At 39.6% G+C, this 23442-nt stretch overlaps 1 protein-coding gene across 2 annotated transcripts in view; it reads left to right on the forward strand.

The window, feature by feature from the left end:
* Positions 1-2587: 2587 nt before the first annotated feature.
* The window catches only part of SLC39A11 (solute carrier family 39 member 11), a 339314-nt gene continuing 318459 nt past the window's right edge, over positions 2588-23442 (forward strand). For both annotated transcript variants that reach the window (XM_060764226.2, XM_060764225.2), the window contains exons 1-3: positions 2588-2678; positions 7667-7799; positions 13244-13282. In XM_060764226.2, the coding sequence (XP_060620209.2) occupies positions 7692-7799; positions 13244-13282 (147 nt within the window). In that variant the 5' untranslated portion in view covers positions 2588-2678; positions 7667-7691. The remainder of the gene's footprint in view (positions 2679-7666; positions 7800-13243; positions 13283-23442) is intronic.

Genomic DNA, 23442 nt, shown 5'->3' on the forward strand with positions numbered 1-23442 from the left:
AATACTGGCTAAATAGTATAATTTCTCCAGTGGGGTAGGGAACACACATCCTGTGATAATGCGGCGTGTCTCATTAAGAGTCACATCCACTGTTTTAACATGGTGAGATGTATTCCATACTGGGCATGCGTATTCAGCAGCAGAGTAGTAAAGCACAGGAGCAGATGTCTTCACTGTGTCTGGTTGTGATCCCCAGGTTGTGCCAGTCAGCTTTCGCATGATATTATTTCTAGCACCCACTTTTAACTTGATAGTAAAGCAGTGCTTCTTATAAGTCAGAACACAGTCGAGAGTAACTCACAGGTACATTACTATGTACAGTAATTACAAGGTATAAATAAATAACAAATAATGTTCCCATAGACCAGGGTTCAAAAGAGCATGTAGATTATACATGTGTTATGTGCCATCAAGTTGATTCCAACTCACAACACGATACGATTCTAGGATTTTCTTGGCAAACTTTATTCTTAGGAAGTATGAAACCACCTTCAGTTAGTTTCCATGGTGGAGCGGAGATTCAGGCCTCTTCTCCACTGCCATATAAAACAGATTATCAAAGCAGATAATCCACATTATCTGTTTTGAAGTGAATTATATGAGTCTACACTGACATATAACCCAGTTCAAAGTATATAATCTGGATTTTATATGGCAGTGTTGAAAGGGCCTCTGACCTTGGTTTGTAATAGACCTGATCCAGCACTCAAACTACTACATCATGCCGGCTCCCACGTTATATAACTTCAAGTCAATTTGGGCTCCATCTCTGCTGCTATGTAATGCAGTTTGAAACATAATAAATTCTAATCAACAAACATTTAATGAAATATAAATAGGGTGGCACAACACTGAGAAAAACTCACCTTATTTTATAAGTGTTTTTCCTAAAAAAAAAAAAACCACTTTAGTTTTGAAAGATGATGGGCATCTGTCACCAATGCAAAACTCTTGTTTTCAGAAGTAAACCATGAACTTTTTTTTGGTGATTCAATCCACTTGATGTGAAGTTTGTTATTACTGCTTGATAGGAGAATGCAGACATTTTCATCAAAAAATACTCAAAAGGGGTTTTGTAGCACTTTTGAGATTAACTGAAAGAACTTGGTAGCACAAGCTTTTGTAAACTTAAGCTTACAAAAGCTTCATGCTACCAATTTATTTCAGTTAGTCTCAAAGGTGCCACAAGATCCTTTTGTATGGGGATCCACACAAACAAGGATGTGTCTTTGTAAAAACACTGTTTCTAATCAGTATAGGAAGCTGAAAACGAATGAAATGACTATTTGCAGCAGTCCAGTCATAAATATGCACTATACCTGAGACCTTAATAGCATTTGATACTGTGCCTGAAGTTCATGAGAGCTCATGCTAAAATAAAACTAGCTAGCTAGCATTAAAAGAGATGCCAGTTTTTTTTTCTTTTATACCTTTCACGTCCCACTTTTTATGCTGAAACGGATTGACAAAGGCCCCACCTACACTGCCAATATAATGCACATTCAACTGCATTATAGGGTCAGTGTAGGTAAAGATTTCCCCTTGACATTAAGTCCAGTTGTGTCTGATGCTGGGAGTGGGGTGGGGCTCATCTCCATTTCTAAGCCGAAGAGCCGGCGTTGTCCATAGACACCTCCAAAGTCATGTGGACGGCATGACTGCATGGAGTGCCGTTACCTTCCCGCTGGAGTGGTACCGATTGATCTACTCAAACTTGCATATTTTTGAATTGCTAGCTTGGCAGAAGCTGGGACTAATGGCGGGAGCTCACACTGCTTGCTTGATTCAAACCGGTGACCTTTTAGTCAGCAAGTTCAGCAGCTCTGCAGTTTAACCCATTGCGCCACCAGGGGCCTTATGGTCAGTGTAAAGGTAAAGGTTTTGCCCTGACATTAAGTCCAGTCATTTCCAACTCTGAGAGTTGGTGCTCATCTCCATTTCTAAGCCAAAGAGCCGGCGTTGTCCGTAGACACCTCCAAGGTCGTGTGGCTGGCATGACTTCATGGGGCACCTAGTGTAGTCAGTGTAGACTCATTTAAAAGGAGCCTTATGGTCAGTGTAGACCCATTTATTTAAGTTCAACACTGTATTATATGAGGTTACACTGACCATATAATCAAGTTCAAACTGAATATACGTGCAAATCGAAGCAATCCAAAATCCAGAGTGTTTTGGATAAGAGATATGCAGGGAAAAAACCTCCAAGAGTATATCTACATGGCATAATTAATCCAATTCGACACCACTTGAACTGCCATGGCTCAATGCTGAGTAGGGTAATGGGAGGCATAGTTTGGTGAGCACTCTTGGGTAGCAGAGTATGAAAGACTATGGCAAAACTACCACTCCCATGATGCCATAGTCTTCCTTAGTTCAAGCGGTGTTAAACTGGATCTATTCCACAGTGTGGATCAGTTCCACTTGCACCTCTAGCCCTCCCGCTGGACTCCAGGAAGGGAAACGCTGCTCATTTGCTGTGCCTCCCGCATCACTTTCCACAATACTACGAGCCGTGCACCGCAGAATTTACGCCCATCCCTCCATGCCGGTTTCTCATTGGCCGAAGAGTTCTAGTGGGCGGGGCCTCGCCTGTTTGAGAGACACGTGTGCAGGGGAACCAGGAAGTGTCTGCCGGAATTGGAGTGCCTGCCTGGGTGGTCCTAGAAGTGGTGCCTGTAGTGAGTTAATATTTTTAAAGTGGGCTGGGCTGTGATGAGAACCAAAAGTTTGAGGCAGGGGGTGCATTGCAAACAAACATCAGGCGAATCTGGCAACTGTTCTGGAATCTGGGGTTCTGTGTAGGAATTTATTTTCGAAAGGAAAGGAACTGGGATTGCAATTTGCAGCTGGTTAGAGGTTTAGATCTAAGTGCATTGGATGGCAAGTGTGTATATTGCTTTACTCTATGGACTGGTTGTGTAAAAAGTTTACATCAGTTTTGAGTGTGCTTTATACAACGTGGCAAGCAGGCTCATTCATTCATTTGTGTGCAGATTTATGCCCACACCTTTCCCATTACCTTAGAGGGGCATCTACTCTGTAATATTAATGCGATTTGACACCACTTGAACTGTTAGGTCTCAATAGTGTGGAATCTGGGGAGTTGTCATTTGTACAACGTGGCAAGCAGGCTCATTCATTCATTTGTGTGCAGATCTGCACCCACACCTTTCAATTAGATTAGAGGGGCATCGACTTTGTAATATTAATGCGATTTGACACCACTTGAACTGTTAAAGGAAAAGGTTGTCCCCTGACATTAAGTCCAGTCGTGTCCAACTCTGGGGGTGGGTGTTCATCTCCATTTCTAAGCTGAAGAGCCGGCGTTGTCTGTAGACACCTCCAAGGTCATGTGGCCGGCATGACTCCATGGAGCACCGTTGAACTGTCAGGTCTCAATATTATGGAATCTTGGGAGTTGTCGTTTGACGAGCACACTTTGAGAGAGAAGACTTTGTAAAACTGCAACTCCCAGGATTGTTTCACACTGAGCCATGGCAATTTAAGTGCTCTCAAACTGCATTCATTCTACAGTGTAGATGCACCCTGCAAGATTCAAAGTGCTGACAAATCTTATACTTGTTCCCTCAGGTATGAGCCATACAGAGAGTGGGTTGGGGAAAGGACTCAACTTTTTGGAAACATGTTTTCAGGATTGTGAAGAGTTTGGGGTTATTGATTTTTTTTTCCATGTTAGGAGTGACTTGACAAACTGCAAGTTGCTTCTGGTGTGAGAGAATTGGCCATCTGTAAGGACGTTGCCCAGGGGATGCCCGGATGATTTGATGTTTTACCATCCTTGTGGGAAGCTTCTCTCATGTCCCCACATGGGGAGCTGGAGTTGACAGAGAGGAGCTCACCCTGCTCCCTGGATTTGAACTGTCAACCTTTCAGTCAACAATCGTGCCAGGACAAGGGTTTAATACATTGCGCTACTGGGAACATGATGAATTGAGCACAAAAGAACATTCCTCCAAATTAAAGTTTTGTCCAGAGCTCTAAGCAGTGGGCCTTAGCAAGGCAGGGTGAGTATCCTCTATCCAAAGTGCTTGGAATCAGAAACTTTGGGGATTTTGGACTTGGATCCACATACCTAATGAGATATCTTGGAAATGAGACCCAACTTTAAATAGGATATTCATCTAGGTTTTATGTACACATCATGCACGTGAACTGAAGGAAATAATGAAAACAGTATTTAAAATAATTTTGTGTATGAAGCTGAGTTTGTGTACATTGAATCAACAGAAAGCAAATTCTGGATTTTGAAATACTTTGGATTTCTGGATAAGGGATAGTCAATCTGTATATTTTGATTGTTAATGAGCAATGCCTGATGCTGTGTTTCTCTGCCAGGAGCTTGATTTGGCACATGCAGTTCTTCCTTTTGCTACTTTTTAATTGCAATTAGTGTTGTGTATGAGGATTTCCAAGTGTGATTGATATGGGATAGTGATTTTAGTATTGGATGATGACCTTTGGACTCCAGGATTTGGGTCCATATTTATTTATTTCCCATGCTTGTACCCTGCCCTTTTCACCCTGAAGCGGACTCAGGGCAGCCTCACAACCAACAGCAATTCAATGCCCAACAAACAAATTCCAAAAATACCAATTACAATTAAAATAACAATAAAACATAAATAATTAAATCAGCAATTAAAATCACACAAATTCAAATTTATTGTCCAGAATTAGTCCATTTGTCCGTCACTCTCCATTATTGCATTGCTATAGTTATTGTATGGAAATCTCTTGAGTGTCCTTGGTTAAGTGAGAGTTGCTTAGTCTCAGAATATGGCAATGACAACCCCCCACTGAACAAATCTTGCAAGGAAGTCTCTAGAAAAGGATCGCCATAAGTCCAAGGCACATAAGATGGAGATCAGTGTAAAGAGGAAGAACACACAAATAGAACCTGTACAATTGGTGGGCAATCGGGCACATGCAGTTCTCCTCTTGCCACATCTCACCAGGCAGGGACAGTGATAGGACATGCAACTAGAGAAATAACCAACACACATCAACAACTGTGTTTTCATTGGCTTGTTCCATAGTCCAAAGGAATCAGGAAGCAATGAACTCAAGTTCTGTTTATCTTCTACATTGTGTCATTTGTTTAAAGAACTAGGCCGATAGAGAAGGAATTGATGGGACTCAGATCCACATTGTGAGCTCCACTGGACAGGTACACAACCACAGAGGCAAAAATTAGATAAGGATTGGTGATAAAACTCCTGTGGAGACACCTTTTCCCCATAATAACTCTCAGGAGTGAATTTCCCTCCCGAAGGGTAGATTTCCTCTCCTTTCCTATTGTCTCACCCCCGTTCTTAATTGTGAGTCATTTGTAAGTTGGGTGTTTGTAACTCAGGACTGCCTGTCAATAGAACTACCATAGAAAATTCTTTAAATCAGTATAAAATCATGTAAGAATGTGGAAAAGCAATAACAAGGCAGCATACATATCCCATTAAGGAAGTTTCTATGGGCCACGTAGTCAGCAAATCCTTGTTTAAATAATAACACTTTTTATCTGCTGGCAGAAAGAGAGGAGGGAAGGCATCCCCATTGCTCATTGCATCATTCCTGCCCATAACCTTTTCCTTACTTGAATTGGCCACCTCATACATCCTGGTAGCATGCTCAGTTTCATGTGTGGCCTCTGTACAGGAAAGCTGAACTGGCAGAGTAAGGAGAGGTCACTTGCTTAGAGACTCTTCCGATCCCTATACATCTCTACAAGAGTCCCATATGGAGTATAGCTGAAGTGAGGTCATCTTTGTGTGGGGAAAAGAAGTCCTTCCCAAAATAACCAAGAACAGCATTGTACTCAGCATAGTACTATATCCTGAAAGACTAGCTATGGATTTACTAGGATCATAGCAGGGTAAGGGAAAGTTGTCTCTTCAATATGGCTTGTCATAATAATGATGATGATGATGATGATAATAATTTATTTATATTCTGCCCTTCTCCCCGTGGGGACTCAGAGCAGATTACAGTGTAAACAGATACCAGCAAACATTCAATACCTTGTTACAATGCAATGAGACACACAAACAAAGGCAGAGGCTTCTCCTTTCATTTCCGGCTTTGGAGGAGGTACTCATCTCTGTCTCTGGGGAGGTGCTGTTCTCCATTTCTAAGCCGAGGAGCCTGTGTTGTCACCTGGTCATGTCACCAGCTTGACTACTTGGAGCATCTTATGCCTTTCCTGCTGAAGTGGTACCTATTTATCTATTCACATTTGCATGTTTTCAAACTGCTAGATTGGCAGGAGCTGGGCTAACAGCAGGAGCTCAGCCCGTCCCACCAATTCCCACCAACCCGTCTCACCAATTCAAACTGCCAACCTTCAGATCAGCAGTTGAGCAACACAAGGGTTTAACCCATTGCACCACCACAACCCCATTGTCATTTTCTCTATTATTTCCGTAAGTTATGATTATGCTATAACATGTGGTTGAGGTATTTCAACACTAATAGCCATGTTACATATATGTAACTTGTCCCTTTCAAAGACAGAAGGCAGTTAGAAAAGAGGAAGGCTGTTTTAGAGATGGATTGACCCAATCAAGGAAGCCTGTGCTTGCAAGACTTGAATAGGGCCGCAGATTACAGCTTTTGGAGGATCGTCATTCAGAAGGCTTCAGGTCAGCAGTTTTATGTTGTCGGCATTGAATTGCTGCCGTTGTAAGCCGTCCTGAGTCCCCCCCTGGGGGTTGAGGAGAATGAGGTAGAAATATTGGAAATAAATAAATAATAGAGGCTGCTGTAAGATGACTTGAGAACAATCAACAACAGCCTTAAGTAGACAGATTCCATTTCTAAACAGCAGGAAGATGTGTCAGTGTAGCTGCATTATATTTCCTGAATGGAATTACAGTGGACCCTTGATATTCCCCAGGGCTTAGTTTCAAGAACCCCCAAAAGTTGTGAATGCTCAAGTCTCATTATATGCAATGGCATAGTAAAATGGTATCCCTTATATAAAATAGCAAAATTAAGATTTGCTTTTTGCAATTAAATCATTTTCAAGATGTTGATTTCTGAATATGTGAATGCAGAATCCATGGATAAAGAGGGCTGACTACAAGCCATAAAGGTCTAAATCCAATTGCTAGCCCTTATTAGACAAGATCAGTGAAATCACTAGAACTTGCAGAAGTGCTGCTGACTTCTAAGTTCCCTTTGGTTCACTGCATCTGCTTGAAATAAGACAAAATGCCAAATTTTGGCTGGAGTGTTTTATGAGCTTAATTCATGCCAATCCTTCAGAGCTGCAATTATAGGTCTTACTGAGATATCAAAAAGAATCCCATTTCTAGGAATTGCACACAGGAATGCATTGGCACTACCATTTTATAGCCGAGAAACTGTGCTGAAAAACGGGTGTGTTTTAGCATTTTTCCAAAGAAGGAAGTGTGAGACTTTTACACATATTTCCCCACCACCTTTTCTATTGAAATGCCTCTAGAAATGGGATGCAAGTCTGATTAAGAAAACTAGGTAGATAAATTTAATAACCTTGGCTTCTGATAATGAGACCAACAGGTAAGTGGAATCAATGAAAATCGGGTTGGGAAGTGGTGTGATACATTTTTGAATGACTTATATTTTAATATTGGTAATTGTTTGGCTAATTGCCTTTCCTCTTCCCTAGATCACCAAAACCTGGAGTGCTCAGTATGTTACTGGGATACAGTCCAGTGTTTCAGGCACTTCTAGGAACCTTCTTGACCTGGGGATTGACGGCTGCTGGTGCGGCACTTGTCTTTGTCTTTTCCAGCGGACAGGTGAGCCTTATGCTTCAGTTCACTGTTCACAGTGAAAACCGAAAAACAGTGGATGGAGAACCAGATTATTTGAACTGTAGTCTCACTAGTGGAGATGTGAATGCATAGTACAAGTATGACTATGGGATACAGAGAAATCAGGGATAGATAATAGTCCCAAAGAAGGAAATAAGTCAAGTGTTAAGGAATTTGGCCCTTCTAAATCAGGAGTGGTAAACATATAATGTTGAACTCCAACAGTAGCATCCTTCTTTCCTCACCATGGCATCTATGACTGATGAAAATTGCTGTCCAGCATCAGGAGAATAACAAGTTTGCCATTCTGTTTTACGTGGGAGGTCTGTTTTGATAATAGTAATAATAATAATAATAATAATAATAATAATAATATTTTATGTATTTATTTATTTATTTACCATATTTATATGCCGCCTTTCTCAGCTTTAAGGCATCTCAAGGCAGTTTACAATCGGCATGATTCAATGCCCCCAACAACATAAAATATAGTTAAAACATTATCATATAATATAAACCATATAAAAACAATAATATCCAATGATACACATTGTTTATTCTGCTTTTCCCCCTCTCTAGACTGACTCTCCCTTATCTGAAATGTTTGGGATTAGGGATTTTCAGATTTTTGATTTTAGAATGTGTATATTAGCATATAATTAGTGAATGAGGAAAAGGGGATTTGCCCCAGGTTTTTCCTCAAGGAGGCCTGACAAAGGGAGGTTCCATGAAAAGGACCCTGCTTACATAAGGCCTCTGTAAAAAGCTGACAGCCCAGGTACTTCTCCGGCTGTCAGCACAAATCCTTCTTTCATCCTATGAGTTTTGTTTTCATTATTTCTGGGCTGCATACAGGAAGTGGCTAATGGAGATGCTCTGCACTTGCCTCATGGCTTGTTTTCAGGATGCCCACTTTGTCAGGAGCCACTATATGCAAGCACTGGATGTGTGACTAGCCTCCTTTCTGCAAAGGTTGAAGTGAGTAGCTGGCAGGCAAAAACAAATAAATGGATGGGTTGCTGTGAGTTTCTCAGGTTGTATGGCCATGTTCGAGAAGCATTCTCCCCTGATGGAAAACTCACAGCAGCCCAGTGATTCTAGCCAAGAAAGCCTTTGACGACACAATAAATCGATATTTCGAATATTCTAGATTTCTGGATAAGGGAATGTGAACCTGTACTGAGAATTGAGGCTTACAAAATATTCGCTCCAATACAGTTACAGAACAATATCAAAAATATTGAACTAAACAATACATATATATAAGATCATTTCAAAATGAGACAGAATCTAAAAGAAATAAAAATTCCCAGAGATATTACTTTCCAAGTTTTATTCTTCATAGAGATCTGTGAGCATAACCAGGTTAGGCTGTTATAGTAAATATAGCATCATAAAAACTGACAGGTTTATTGTGGTGTCAACCTCAACCCAGAAGATTTTTCATCAGTTGGAAGTAGTTTTTGTTATCCTGCGTAAAAGAAACCCAGCTTCTATTGGAACAGCTTCCTTTCAATTTCCAAATAAGCTGTTTTTCCCTTTGACTTTTGAAAAACATAAGGCAGTTCATTTCCACAGAGCTCATTCTTGAGAATCCTTGATCCTTTTGACAATACAGACAAGAAGTCCCAAGAAGCTGCAGGCTAGTGACATTCTGGTTCTTGATCTTAACCTTATTGTAAAGTGTAACGTTACTTGCCACAATAGTGTGGAGGGTGCAGCTTGTAGGCAACATAGCAAAGCTATTTTTAAGGTCCCAAGGCTTTCCCAGAGGTCCCTTTTTAAAGCAGTTCCCTGACCTAGGAAGCCATGACTTAGCAGGATCAACTTGGGATGTCGTATTCCTAACTTCTCTTTATGGGCATGAAAGCCAGACAGTGAAGGAAACTGACAAGCAGGAAATCAAGTTATTTGAAAGGTGGTTTTGGAAGAGAGTTCTGTCATCATGGACAGCTAAAAAGGCGAATGAATGGGATCTAGAACAAATCAGGTCAAAATGATCTTTAAAAGTGAAGACAACTAAACTAAGTCTGTTGTAGTTTGGACATATAAGATTATATGACTCATAGGAAAAGAATACAATCTTTTGTAAAATGAAAGGGGGTAGAAAAAGTAGAAAGACTACATTGTAGGTGAATTGATTCAATCAGAGGAGCCATGGCATTGAATTTACCAGACCTGTGCAGGCATTTGATGACCAGGCAGGAGCTCCTGTATGTTTTTTAAAAAAATTCATTATTATTGTGTGCCTTCATTTCCGACTAATGGCAACCTTATGTTTTTTGAGGGGGACAAGATTTGTTCAAAGTGGGTTTGCCTTTCTCTGAGGCCCCTTCTACACTGCCATATAATCCAGTTTCTGATCACAGATTATCTACTTTGAAATGGATTATCTGGCAGTGTAGACTCATATAATCCAGTTCAAATCAGATAATATTATTAGATACTGGATAATATGGCAGAATAGACCCAACCTGAGGCTGAGAAAGTGTGACTTATCTGTTTGCTTTCTGTAAATATTTAAAATGTCAATATTAATGTCAAAAATACATAGCACAATTTTACATAGGATTTGTGCTACATTAGAACTATAAAGACAAATATCACGTAAGTAAAATAAACATTAAATATTAAATAACAAAAAATAAGATGTAAACACTAAAGTAATCTAGGAATCTGTTATTGCAACACATCCAACGAAGGGGTTTAAAACCAGTATATAAAAAGATTTGGCTGCCTGGCATTCCTCTCAGCTTTCTCATTCTTATTAGGACTGGGTGGTGAAGATGTGCCATAAGTCCTTAAAATAATAGATGTGTGGGCAGATCATTAATCTGTTTTCACTTGGAAGAAAGGAGTACTAAATTTTAAGAGATCTTTACTGAAGCAGTTCATATTCACAGGAGCTTTTGTGTTTCTAATTAAACTTTTTCCACTTAAAAGCACAGAAATGTCTACTTAGTTATTTGCATATTTATGTCCTGTGAGCCATCCAAAAGCAGCTTTCAATGTGTTTTTAATAGTTGTTAAATAACAATTTTCTAAAAAGGAAGAAGAAGAAGGGTTATAATGAAACAAACCAAGCCTCAGAGTTAAAAAGAAAACCTGGAACAGCTCATATTTATTTCTAGACAAGTTCACTCTGAAGTAGGTCCTTCTAAGCTAAATCAGACTTCAAGTTCTGTTAGGATTGTATTGTAAAGGTGCATTGTCTTAGACACACACTTAATAAATGTTTTCTTAGTTCCCAAAAAGTTATTATAACTGTCTGATATATCAAGGACTTTATATTATGTGTATCGAGAGACACTATTGGATACAAATAATAACAATAACTTTATTTTTATATCCCCCCACCATCTCCCCAAAGGGACTCAGGCGACTTACATTGAGGCCAAGCTTAGCATAAAACAAAGTTTACAAGCTAAAACTCAATTTAAAAACATAACAATATTTAAACAATCTAACTTAAAACAATTAAAACCAGCAAAGTATAAAAACATCATAGAATGTATCAAAACCAACCTCAACCACCAGTAACCAGAGTATTGTGGGCATAATCAGATTAGAGGAGGCAGGGCAAGGACTTGTGCAAAACGCAGGCTATAGGGCTGGAGGGTAAACCTTATCAGTAAATTTAGGGCTGGCACCTTCCTATATCTGATTGGTATTCAAATAATTTTAACACATACATATGCTTGTCCCTGTTATGTAAAATATTTTGTCAAGCTCCATTGATGACATAAACAAATGACTGGGCCACAGTAGATTTGAAACGATAGATTGCTCTGCCTTATGTTAAAACAGAGTGTGTAGAATGGAGTCTTTTTTGCATTCAGCTGTGAATTATGTGCAGAGAGAACAAATCATACACATATACAATTGGTCCTCCATAATCACAGATTCAACTAACCATAGCTTGAAAATATTAAGAAACTCCCCACCCCCCATTTTATACAGGGGACACTCTTCAACTATACAATTGTATATAATGGGTATTGAGCATCCATGGATGTCGGTATCCATGTGTGGTCTTGGAACCAAACTCTAGCAGACACGAAGAGCCCATTGCATGTAAGTAGAAGCTCAGAAACACATCAAATGGATTATTCAGGATGAACTAATATTGGAAGACCCTCCTGTTAAGCTTCTGTGATGTGGGGTTGGAAGCATAACAAGGGGAGGTACAGAAACATGTTGACACCAAAGATACTTCGCTGCATCTTGAATTCTTCTTCAGACATAGGCGGTTGACTCAAATGACATGGTATGAAATACAGCTTGATGATACAATCCAATTGTTCTGTTTAGAAGAGCTCTTTTGTAGGCATTATAACTGTGAAGTGTTTTTTCTTGGAATGTTGATGCTTGAAGAAGAGCTCTGTATTGCTTGTTATGTTCTGTCATTTTGAATATTGTTGATTTAGGAAAGGGGTGTTGTTAATATGCGTGTTTGTAGTGGGCTATTGGTGTCTGCTGGAGTTTAGTTCCATCAAGATTTGTGGATGCCCAGGTCCCATTGTACATTATAGCAAAATACAGTAGTCTTGCTAATCCAACCTTCACTCGTCCAACATTCTGTAATATCCAACGCAGCCTGCCTCCTGCCCGGATCGACTGCTGTTTCAATGCATTGTGATGTTTTGGTGCTAAATTCATAAATACAGTAATTACTGTGCATTGAACTGCTTTTTTGTCAATTTGTTGTGAAACATGATGTTTTGGTGCTTAATTTGTAACATCACAACATAATTTGATGTTTAATAGGTTTTTCCTTAATTCGTCCTTATTATCCAACATTTTCACTTATCCAACCTTCTGTTGGCCTGTTTATGTTGGATAAGCGAGACTCTACTGTAAATGCCCCTTATATAACATGGCAAAAATCAATGTTTGCTTTTTTTGAATTTTTAAAAATATTTTCAAACTATGGATATGGAGTGCTGCCTGTATTTAGGGGAGTTGATCTGGAGAGCTGAGCTGAAAGCCCTACTCTGTCATGGACTTCCATGTCAGTCTCAGTTTTCCACTTGTTAGGTGGGAATATAGCAAGCATCTTTGAGGATGCTTGCCACAGATGCAGGCGAAACGTCAGAAGAGAATGCTACTAGAACAATGCCATACAACCTGAAAAACCTACAACAACCCAGTGATTTCGGCCATGAAAGCCTTTGACAATACATCTCACTCAACGTTGGATGATGGAGCAAATCAGGGTGAGGTTCAGTAGAAAAGATTCAACAGCTAAGTTTCCTGTCCTATCCACAACTGAACATGTGCAACTTTGTGTTACATGTGTCTTGATATTTATGACTATTATAGCTTAAGTGTTGAGCTGAATTCTGGCTGGATTTTGAACTCTGTACACAGTAAGGTGCCCAGTCTTGTCTTTTATAGCAATTTTTAATCTTGAGTTCTTTAATTTGCAGAGACGGATCCTGGATGGCAGCCTGGGCTTTGCTGCAGGGGTAAGTTCAGCACACCTTTGTTTCTCTTAATTTACATTGCATGCTGTCCTTATCATTTCTCCTCACTTACTAGCTGTGCTTCATTTGTTTGCCTTGTTGTGTTAGTGTTTCTTGCATAAGTCCATGAGGGCTAATTATTCCTGCGTGAGATATCAGTAGGACTTGGGCAACATTTGTCATGCCTTGTCTTGAGCTGGTACCTCCTGCGGGAGAGGTGAGGTAAATGTCAATGTTGCGTGAGCAATTTTTTTGTTTGTTTCTGATTCTGGATAGTGCATTACTGGTGAATGGTTTCAGTTCTTCTTTACCTGAAGAATAACTTTACCTCTGGTGCACATTATTTCTTCTAAAATTTCAAGAGAAGAATTTGACTTTTCAACCTGTAAGAAATAGTATCATCAGTTATCGGAGCCACCATGACTAGGGATGTTATGGAAGCCTGTGAATTTTTTTGTGTTTGAAGTTGCTTTTCCAGGAGAAAGATAAAGGACAAAATGATATGCATTACTTTCTTTTCAAATCTTGACTAGCTGTATATTCTCAGCTGGAATGGAATCCATTTAAAAGCTTTACAAAAGATTAATCATATATTGAAGCCATCATGTGTTACTGGTGTAAAGTAAGTCTTATTGATGGCTAATGGCTGTGGCAAATCCACCCCATTGGCTTGCAGTTTATTAGTCTGAGATAGCACACTTTTACCTGTTAGATTGGGTCAAAGCATAAATGTTAGCCGAGTGACTAAGACACCAAGGTCTTACAAATAAGGCCTTGCTTTGCAAAGAGCAATTTCATTGTAATCATCTATAAACTATGAGAAATGCAAAAAATATGCAGTTAATATACCCCACCCCTTCCTCAGCTAGATTGAAAGTGAGCTGAGATGTTCCCACAAGAAGGCAGATGGTCTCATGCCCTTATCTCTTGGACTGTTGAACTGTACTAAGTTCAACAGAGGCTTAGCTGTACTGATTATAAAATAACACTCCCATGCCCCTTTCAGCTGTGTATCACTGCCCTGGGCAACGCCAGCAACTTCTCCTGGAAGCCACTTCCCTATGACACTCTGATTAAACATGAAATCTCATTGCTACAACAATACTATGCAACTGCTCCAGTGCTGCTGGGGCCACAGATATGCACAACATATGCCTAGCTAGCAGGCTTCCCTGTGATCCTTGCAAAACTACTGGAGTGGAAGGCAAGGCCTTATTTAACTTACAATATTTCATTTTTAACTCACGGCAATAAATAAGACCTTCTTTTCTCTTTCATATCAACAAATAATTTCCCTTTCTTTCTCTGTTTTGCATTTTAATAAGTATCCTTACTTTTCTGAGAACTAGGGACTAATGTTGTATTGAGAGGGCATGACTCACAGAGTCAACTGAGGCAGATTGCAAGCCTGTCTGTTATGAGACAAGGGTGCAGCTATGCTGTAGAATGAATGCAGTTTGACACCACTTTAACTACCATTAGTCAATGCAATTTGTAGTTGTATAATAGTGGTTCCCAACCTTTTTTTTAATCTGGGACTACTGTGACCAGGGGCTACTCTCCAACATTGGTACCAAAAAGATTACGAATCAATTTTTGGTCAACTTTAGATACAGTTTGGTTATTTGGGGTGCTGATTCAGAAAATTGCACTGGATAGACCACATCAGCTCTAGTTTCTGATACAGAACACATGCCATCCAGTAATCACCATCTGCTCGCTTACAGAAAACCATATTTAATAATCTAGAGCTGTTATGGTCTATCCAATGCAATTTTCTGACTCAGCACCCCAAATAACCCCAGGAACAGGCCTAAAAACGAAGACACCAAGGCGCCCCACTTCCAGGCACCATATCGAATGGCTCCGCTCAGGGGGAGAGAGGAGGAGGAGGAGAAGCAGCAGTTGGGAGGCTTGTTGTCGCACCTTTCATGGCTAGTCATCTTTTTCTCTCCCAGTATTGTTGCAATGGTGCAGTAACGGTGAGGTCGTGGATCATATTTTAGTTCTTGGGGACCATTGGTAGTCCACGGACCACAGGTTGGAAACCATTGTTTTAAAGTTCTTCAGCCTACTCTGTCAAAGAGTGCTCAGGATTCCATAGCATCGAGCCATGGCAGTTAAAGTGGTTTCAAATTGCACTCATTCTACACTGTAGATCAGGCATAGGCAAACTTTGGCCCTCCAGGTGTTATGGACTAACTACCATTGTTCTTAACAGCCAATAGGCTGTTAGAAATGGGGGAATTGAAGTCCAAAATGCCTGGAGAGCCAAAGTTTGCCCGTACCTGGCATCCATAGAGGAAGGTGATCTCAGAGGAAACTATTGCATATATTCAGGTATAAGTGCCTCTCATATGTAAGTCGAGAGTAGATTTTGGGGCCAAAATGATGAATGTTGATGTGATCCATGGATAAGCTGAGGATCATTTCACAGAGAAGGGATAGCACCAATGCTGACTCAGGTGCCAGATGCCTCTGACTGCGACTGCTATTTCTGCAACCAAACATTCAAAGAGGCTTGCAGTGGTGCCATGGTGTGAAGGGGCTTGGTGTTTCTTTTAGGTTCTTCCAAGATGGACTAAGGTCCTTTTTAAAAATAGGAGTTAAAGTACATTATTCACATTGACCAATGGATACATTGACTCAAGGGTTTTGGATTGATTTTTTTGACTCAAAGTTCTAGATTTCTATATGAATATATAGGGCAAGTCTTCCACTGTAGTTGGCTGCTTCTTGAATCCCATCTTTGAGCTGAGAAGGAACTTGGAAACCACGTCCTTTGCCATAGAGTGCTGAGTCACTTAGTAATGGGGAAAGCAGATGAATGGTGTTCTGCAGTGTTGTGTGTGAGTTAAGAGTGAGAAAGCACATTGACTGCACATTGCTGGTGTGCCTCAGAGTGTGTGTAACTCTGGCACTGCTTGGCAATGCCGACTTCTTTATACCAGCTGTAAGGGTTCTGAGTTGTGTACCCTGGGGGTATTAATTAGGCAAAATATAAACTTATACTTTTGGAACTGTGGTTTTGACATGTAAGTATAAATACCTTGCATTGTAATCAGCTAATACTTAAAATATAGGCAGTGGTGGGAGATGTTACTTGCATGTTACTGCATCCTCAGGCAGTTTTTCCAAATAGAAAAATGAATAAAGCGGTGGGTTAAAATTGGAAATTAACAGCATTGTAGAAAACAAAAATGATCTAGTTTTAGAAATACAGATTTTACAGAAAGGAACTCAGCCATTATTACATAGTTAAGAGGGAAACACATCAAGAGTCACGTCTTAATAACATATCCAAAGTTGATGTCTTCTAAAGTTCATTGTTGTCAACTTTTACAAAAAGTATGTTTCCTACTGCGTATGTAAACTGCTGGTGTTGTAGTAATTATATATACAATAAAACTATCCATGTTTATTTATAGAATCATAGAATAATGAATCATTTCCATAATAATGCATCAGAATAATGCCATATGCTGGCTGTGTTGTTCTGCTTGGAAGTTCCACATTGACCTTCATGAATTTCAGAAAATAGAACATACATTTGAACTAAAACAGCTTTCACATTTTTGTTTCTTGATTTATGGGGGTATATTTTCAAATATGCAAACATATTTCGTTTGATGCAGAAAGTGAAGGAATCTGAGGCAAAAGGAGGCAGATAGTGTGCCACAAAAAGGCCTTGTCATTGTGTCATATGTAACACCAATATGCCTGGAAGACTCCTGGACCAGATTAAATTGCTAAATTTGTTGCGTGTTCTGCAGCAATGGCAAGTGTTTTCCTAAATGTGCAGCTGGTTTAACAATCCATAAAATAACCATATCAATTGCCTTTGTTATCTTCTGAACCATAGTATGTAGGTTTTTGGAGTAGTCCCGTTTACTGTTAGCATTATGATTTTAGAACATTGCTTTAAGAACTGTTTTGCTTATCATTTTTTGCAGAAGAATATATTCATTTTTCCTGCCTTCCTATAGCTAAAGAGGCTTCATAGGTTAGTCCTTTGAATCAGACCACTGTTTGTTTTCCCAACCTTAAATCAAAGTGTAGCAAACCTTTACCTAAAAAGTACATTAAATGTTCAAAACTTCTCTGTAGAAGACCCATGCTCAATACGACAAAGTGATGGTGTGTGTTTTCTTCATCGATATAGCTCTCTCGGGAACATTATTTCCCTGTCAAGGAACCTTGGTTGCTCCTTTGAGAGATCTTTTGGAAAACAGGTTCATTCCTCAGCCCTTTCAATCAATTATCTAAATCTAGAGTGGACCCACAGAATTAATTGCTGAATGTTGAGTACACACATATATAAAATTTCTTTCTTTTTTAATTTCTTTATTGGGTTGTATAAGTAGAATATAACCTTTTCCATTATATTACAGCAGAATTAAAGAAACATGTAAAGGAGAGTACATACTTTTCTGGTGTAGCTCGGTTTCTTCTCCTTTCTAATTCCATCTTAGTTTCCTACTTATACCTTCCTTCTTATTTCCTGCCCCTGCCCTCTCCCCTCCGGAAACATTTGTGATTCAATTTGGCTTTTATTCTAATTGCTGGATCATGGATATGGTCTCATTTGGTTCGTTGTATTTTCTTTTTTCCTTCACTTTGGCATCAGTTCTTTCCAGTTCGAGACCCAGTTCCCCATATGATTTCCATTTATATACTCCCCCCTTTCAATGATATACTCTTATAGCATATAGTTGACTAGATATTCATACCATTTTTATTACCCATTTTTTTTGTATTCTGTGCATCCCAGCGCAACCGTTGCTTCTGTTGTTCCTATCATATATTTTATAATATTTGCCCAATCTGTATTGCAACCCTTTCTTTCAATTTCTATAGTAAAAACAGTTTTTTATTCAGCTCTATCTTTGCCCAGATATTTCTTCCATTTCACTATTTATTTTTCTATATTTTTTGTACTTTGTCACATTCTTACTACATATGCATGCGGGTTCCTGTTTCGCCACATGTATGCCAACATTATTTTGTTGTATTTTTGGCAATATGGGCTAATTGTATGGGGTTCTATACTATTTTGTCAGTATTTTCCATTGTATTTCCTTAATTCTTAGATGTTTATGTTTTTTAATTGAGTTGATCCACAAATCAGTATTCTTCTGATTTTAGTCATCCCATTCCATAAAAGCCGATTACTTTGTGCACATATGGCTTTTCGCTCCTCCCAAATTTTTTTTTGTTCTGTTGGAGTTTAAAAGGTCTAAAATATTTATTATTACACATTGTTTTCTATTTTTTAATCATTTTCTATATATTTGTTCTTTTTTGTTATCTAATATTCCAATTGGGAGCATATCAATTTTATTTATTGGGAATTTGTTTTTCCATTTTTTCCAACATTCCAATGTTGAAATTAGTGGACCTCTTTTTTCATTTTGTTATTGTCCACCTTTTCGTTTGGACACAAGCAATGGTCCTACATAGTTATTGATTTCTCAGTTCCAACCCATCTTTTTACAGATGTAAATTTTGTTAACACATTGGGCTTACTGTAGTTGGGCCTGCATTTGGATTTACGTTCTTTATTTAGTGCTTCCCAGGTGCTTTTTAATGGTTAAATATTTCGTGTCAGGTGTCACCAACCTAAATGTCACATAGGAATACGGATTGCATGGACTCCAGAGGCTGTTGGACTGTGACTGCCAGCGTTTGTTGCTATTAATGATATTGATCAATAATTATGTAGTGTAAAAAAATCCTCCTGCAAGACCTCTTGATCTCATCTCTTACTGTAGAACTTGATCACCAACTTGAATTGATCAGCAGAAGATCATTTTAAATGAGGGGTTGTGTATATATAAATTTATTCAGCTATTCTCATATGTCTGTCTGCCTCTCTGTCTATGTATCTCCTTAAAAGAAGGACTGAGCAAAAATAATGTAGTTTGTTGTTGTTGAGTTATGTGCTTCCTCAGGGGTAATGTAGGAGGCCACTTTCTGACAGGGGTAATGTAGGAGGCCACTTTCTGACAGTGGGCACAGATGAAACTATGTCAATAGGTCCAAAGCAATTGATGGTCTAATTGGTCTAATCCTTTTCCACCTCTTTTTCTGACTCCCCTTCCTATCTTTATCTTTTTTCTAACACCTCATTTTCTCACCCTCCTTTCTTGTAGAAGTCTTCTGAGAAAAGGACAGAGGTCTGAACTGATTGCTTTTGAGTGATGAGTGGGCCTGGAATTAGGCTAAGAGCTACATAAACGTGGATTAAGGGCCACATGGGATTCAAGAGCTGCAGGGTTCGTGTGCTGCTTAAAAGCATTTTCAGTGACAGGAGCAACTAACATAAAGCAACAGCGTGCTGCAATCATAAAAGATTGGTAACAGAAAGCGGGAAATTCAGGCTAGATCTTCTAAAAGTCTTCATAAAGCTGAACTGTTCTAAGGAGAGCAGCCATAGCTTTCTCCATGTGAGGTTTTCTGAATGAAGGTTTACATGAGGAGGGACATTATGAAGAAGGTCATGAGATTAGTCATTCCTTGCTGATGCTCAGATAGAGGGAGGATTTGAAACAGAACAACTGTTGCTAATTTTAAGGCAAAATTGTGTGTTTGTATGCATGTCTGCATGCATGGAATGAATGAGATGGGGTGTGTGAAATAACAACAACAACAACAACAACTGGGTGCCGTGCCAAAAGACCTTAGCTGGCATTTGGAAACAATAAACATTGACAACATCACGATCTGTCAACTGCAAAAGGCCACCTTGCTTGGATCTGCACGCATCATTCAAAAATACATCACACAGTCCTAGACGCTTGGGAAGTGTTCGACTTGTGATTTTGTGATACGAAATCCAGCATATATATCTCATTTGCTGTGACATACTGTGTTTTTGTGTCAATATGATAGTAATAATCATTATAATCATCATCTTTATTTGTACCCCACCACCATCCCCCCCAAAGGGACTTGGGGCAGCTAACAGAAACACTCCAAGTGCCACATGCAGACAATACAGAAGTATAAATGCAATGACATAAGTATAGTCAACAGTGCATACAGATATCACTGATAAAATTATAAAAAGGATGAAAATTATAAAATTCCTAGAAAGCAGTGGAACCTGCAAGCCAGCTATCTATCATAACAATCAAAGTGCGGGTCAGTAAAAGACCATTTCATATAAGCATTGAGTTTGTCATGACACAAGGGCACCTAATTCAACTCCCTGCCATCCAGGAGGAGGACCACCACTACCACTACCACTGCCACCACGACTACCATCATCACCACCACCATTTCTAACGCACCTCTCCTCAAGACTTGAAGAGGGGTACAACATAACTAAAATACATTGATAAAACCATTAAACACTAATTAAACACCAATATATTAAAAAACCCTAAGATTAAAATACATTGATATCATTCATAACAATAAAATGGTATTTTACAATTTATAGTTTTAAATTGTCTGGCTGTTCCTGAAAGATACCTATCCAACCTCTGTTTAAAGACCTCAAAGTAAGGCAAGCCTGCCTCTGTGTTATACTGTTTTGCTAAGATTAACTGGCCTCATTTGAATGTTTTAATTCATTTGCCTTTCTGGCATAGATGGGAGATCCAGCCCCCACCCTCCCAGTCCATTTGGGTAACCTTCCAGGATGTCTTCCAGAAAGGAAGATTGACTAGAAATCTGTGTAGGAGCTCCCTGATGAGCAGGTTTCCTAACACAGTTAAGGCTTGTTTCTGGACCACGTCTTGGCTCTTTATCTTTCTTCTTGTAACAGATGCAGCTGCAAGGCATCTTTTCAACTTCTCATTCAGGTTTTGGCAAGCTACTAATGGACAAGTTAATCTTTGTAGCAGAGACTACACATGAATATCAAGAATACAGCAAGTGTCTGTTGCTACTTGGTCAACAGGGTGTGTATGTTGTCCAAATTATGACCACTTAATCTTAACCTGTGTTATTTGGTACAGGACCTTGAAGGAATCCAGATTCGAATCAGTAGCATTGCAAACATCCAGCACTTTTATACACGAAAGCACCCCCTCATGACACCCTTTAGAATTTGACAGATAAAAACCAGGACAATAATGGCCAAGTAGCTTCAGGTTGTGTTCAAGATGGGAAAGGTTATTAATGAAGAACAACACAGACACTGAAACAGTTTGCTTTTGCCTGAAGGGAAGGGCAGGATTCTGCCCTCTTTTTTCTCCCTATGTTGAGCTAACTGAGGCCCCCTCCACACATCTGAATGAAATCCCACATTTTCTGCTTGGAACTGGAATATGTGGCAATGTGGACTAAGATAACCCAGTTCAAAGATGACATTATGGGATTTTCCGCCTTGATAATCTGGGTTATATGGCTGTGTGGAAGGGCCCTTGGGCTTCATTTGTACTTTTGTACTTCAAACTTAGTTTGTAGTGATTGATGTAAACTGAAAATGGAAGAGGAAAGTGGAAGGAAGAAGTTGAAAAAGAAGTTGAAAAAGTGGAATGACACTGAATTTAGCAAAGATTGACCCAAGTAATCATTCCACTGAAAAAAGTGATATGTGGCCAACTCTGCATACAGGTCTGGTTTGGGGGTGATTATCCTTGGCTCTGGGAGTTATAGTTCACCCTTATCCAGAGAGCACTGAACCCAGGTGATTATGGATCTGGACCAAACCTGGCACATAGACCCAACATGGCCAACTGTGCATACAGGCGGGATTTGGGGTTTAATGACTTTTGATCTGGGATTTGTAGTTCACCTTGCATCTAGAGATATTACCAAACTTCCCAAAAGAAATAATTCCTTTCTCAAGTAACCCAGGCATCGCCGGATCCTCAAGCTAGGTAGATAATAAAAAGAAAATACAACTGGAGTTGAGGACAGAGATTTCCAAATGGAAGGTGGTCATAAGACAGGTTTATCTGATGCACTTCGCTCTTGACGCATTCCTTCTTTTTGCACTGTATTCATGCTTCTTCAAAAGCCATAGCACTTTTTGTAACAGCTGACCTCCAGTCAGGATGCTTGAATGCCAGGACTTCCCAGTTCTCTGTGTTCCACATTTAAAGGTTTATTTTAAGCCCACTTTTGTTGTCTGTTGACATTCCCTTTTCTGCTTTTGAATTGAGAATAAAGTAGCTGCTTAGGTAGATGGCAATAAGGCATTCGGATAACACGGCCAGTCCACGTGTGAGAGAGGAACACACCTGGAAAGAGACTTGGGAATGGAGGAAATGTGCTCCTTCCAACATTTCACATATCCTTAGATCTCACCCCAGCTGAATAAATGACCAGCAGCACCACCAGTATCTCATCAAAAGCAAAAATGGATAACTGTAAAATTTGCTGCTATTGCTTTCAAAGTTAGTGGTGATAACTAAGTTCCCATCTGCAGAAGGCTTGGATAGGAAAGGAACTGACTGAGATCCAGGTAGTGGTGGTGAAAGTAGGTGGGGGGCGGGGGGCGGGGGGCAGAAGGGGAGGCTGGGCTTTGTTTGGCTTGGGACCTCCCTCCAGGCCAAGGATGGATATGGTTGCCAACAGCCACCACTGCAGCATCACTCTCTAGACCTCACTTCAGGTTGGCAGTGGAGGGGCTGTAGGAGTAGCAGCCAGCACCAAAGCCACTGCTTGTGCAAAGTTTGGTTGCAAACTTGGCTGCCCAATCTTCTTCCCTCCAACTCTTGGAGAGTCTGAAAAATGTACCCCTGGAGGCTTACTGCTGTTTCCCTGTACTGTTTTATATACAGATATCTGTTCTGTATTCCAAAAGCTGAAATACAGAACACTTCTGGTCCCAAGCATTTAGGGCCTAATCCTGTATTAGGTCATCTCTTTGTTCATCACGTCTTTAAGCATCCTTGGGAAGTTCTTTGCTATAGTGCTGTTCTGTGTCATGTTGACTAGTTGATCAAAGAATGGCACTCAATCAAGTGTCACAGAACTGTTGGGATGGATGTGTCTTTGACTTGCTGCTCTGCTTTTAAGCGTTTCTCCTTTGTCGTCCTGAAAAAGAAGTTAGAATTGATGATGGGTGATGGAACTCCTTGCTGTGTAAGTAGGAAGACCTTAAAATGATTTATGAAAAATAATAAAAGTGCTAATTTTTTTATGGCCAGTCGTCCTTTCAAGAGAAATGCAGCACACTCCAGCAGTTAAGCAATCATGTGTGAAAT

This window comes from Anolis sagrei, chromosome 2 (assembly GCF_037176765.1).
Source record: "Anolis sagrei isolate rAnoSag1 chromosome 2, rAnoSag1.mat, whole genome shotgun sequence".
Lineage (NCBI taxonomy): Eukaryota > Metazoa > Chordata > Lepidosauria > Squamata > Dactyloidae > Anolis > Anolis sagrei.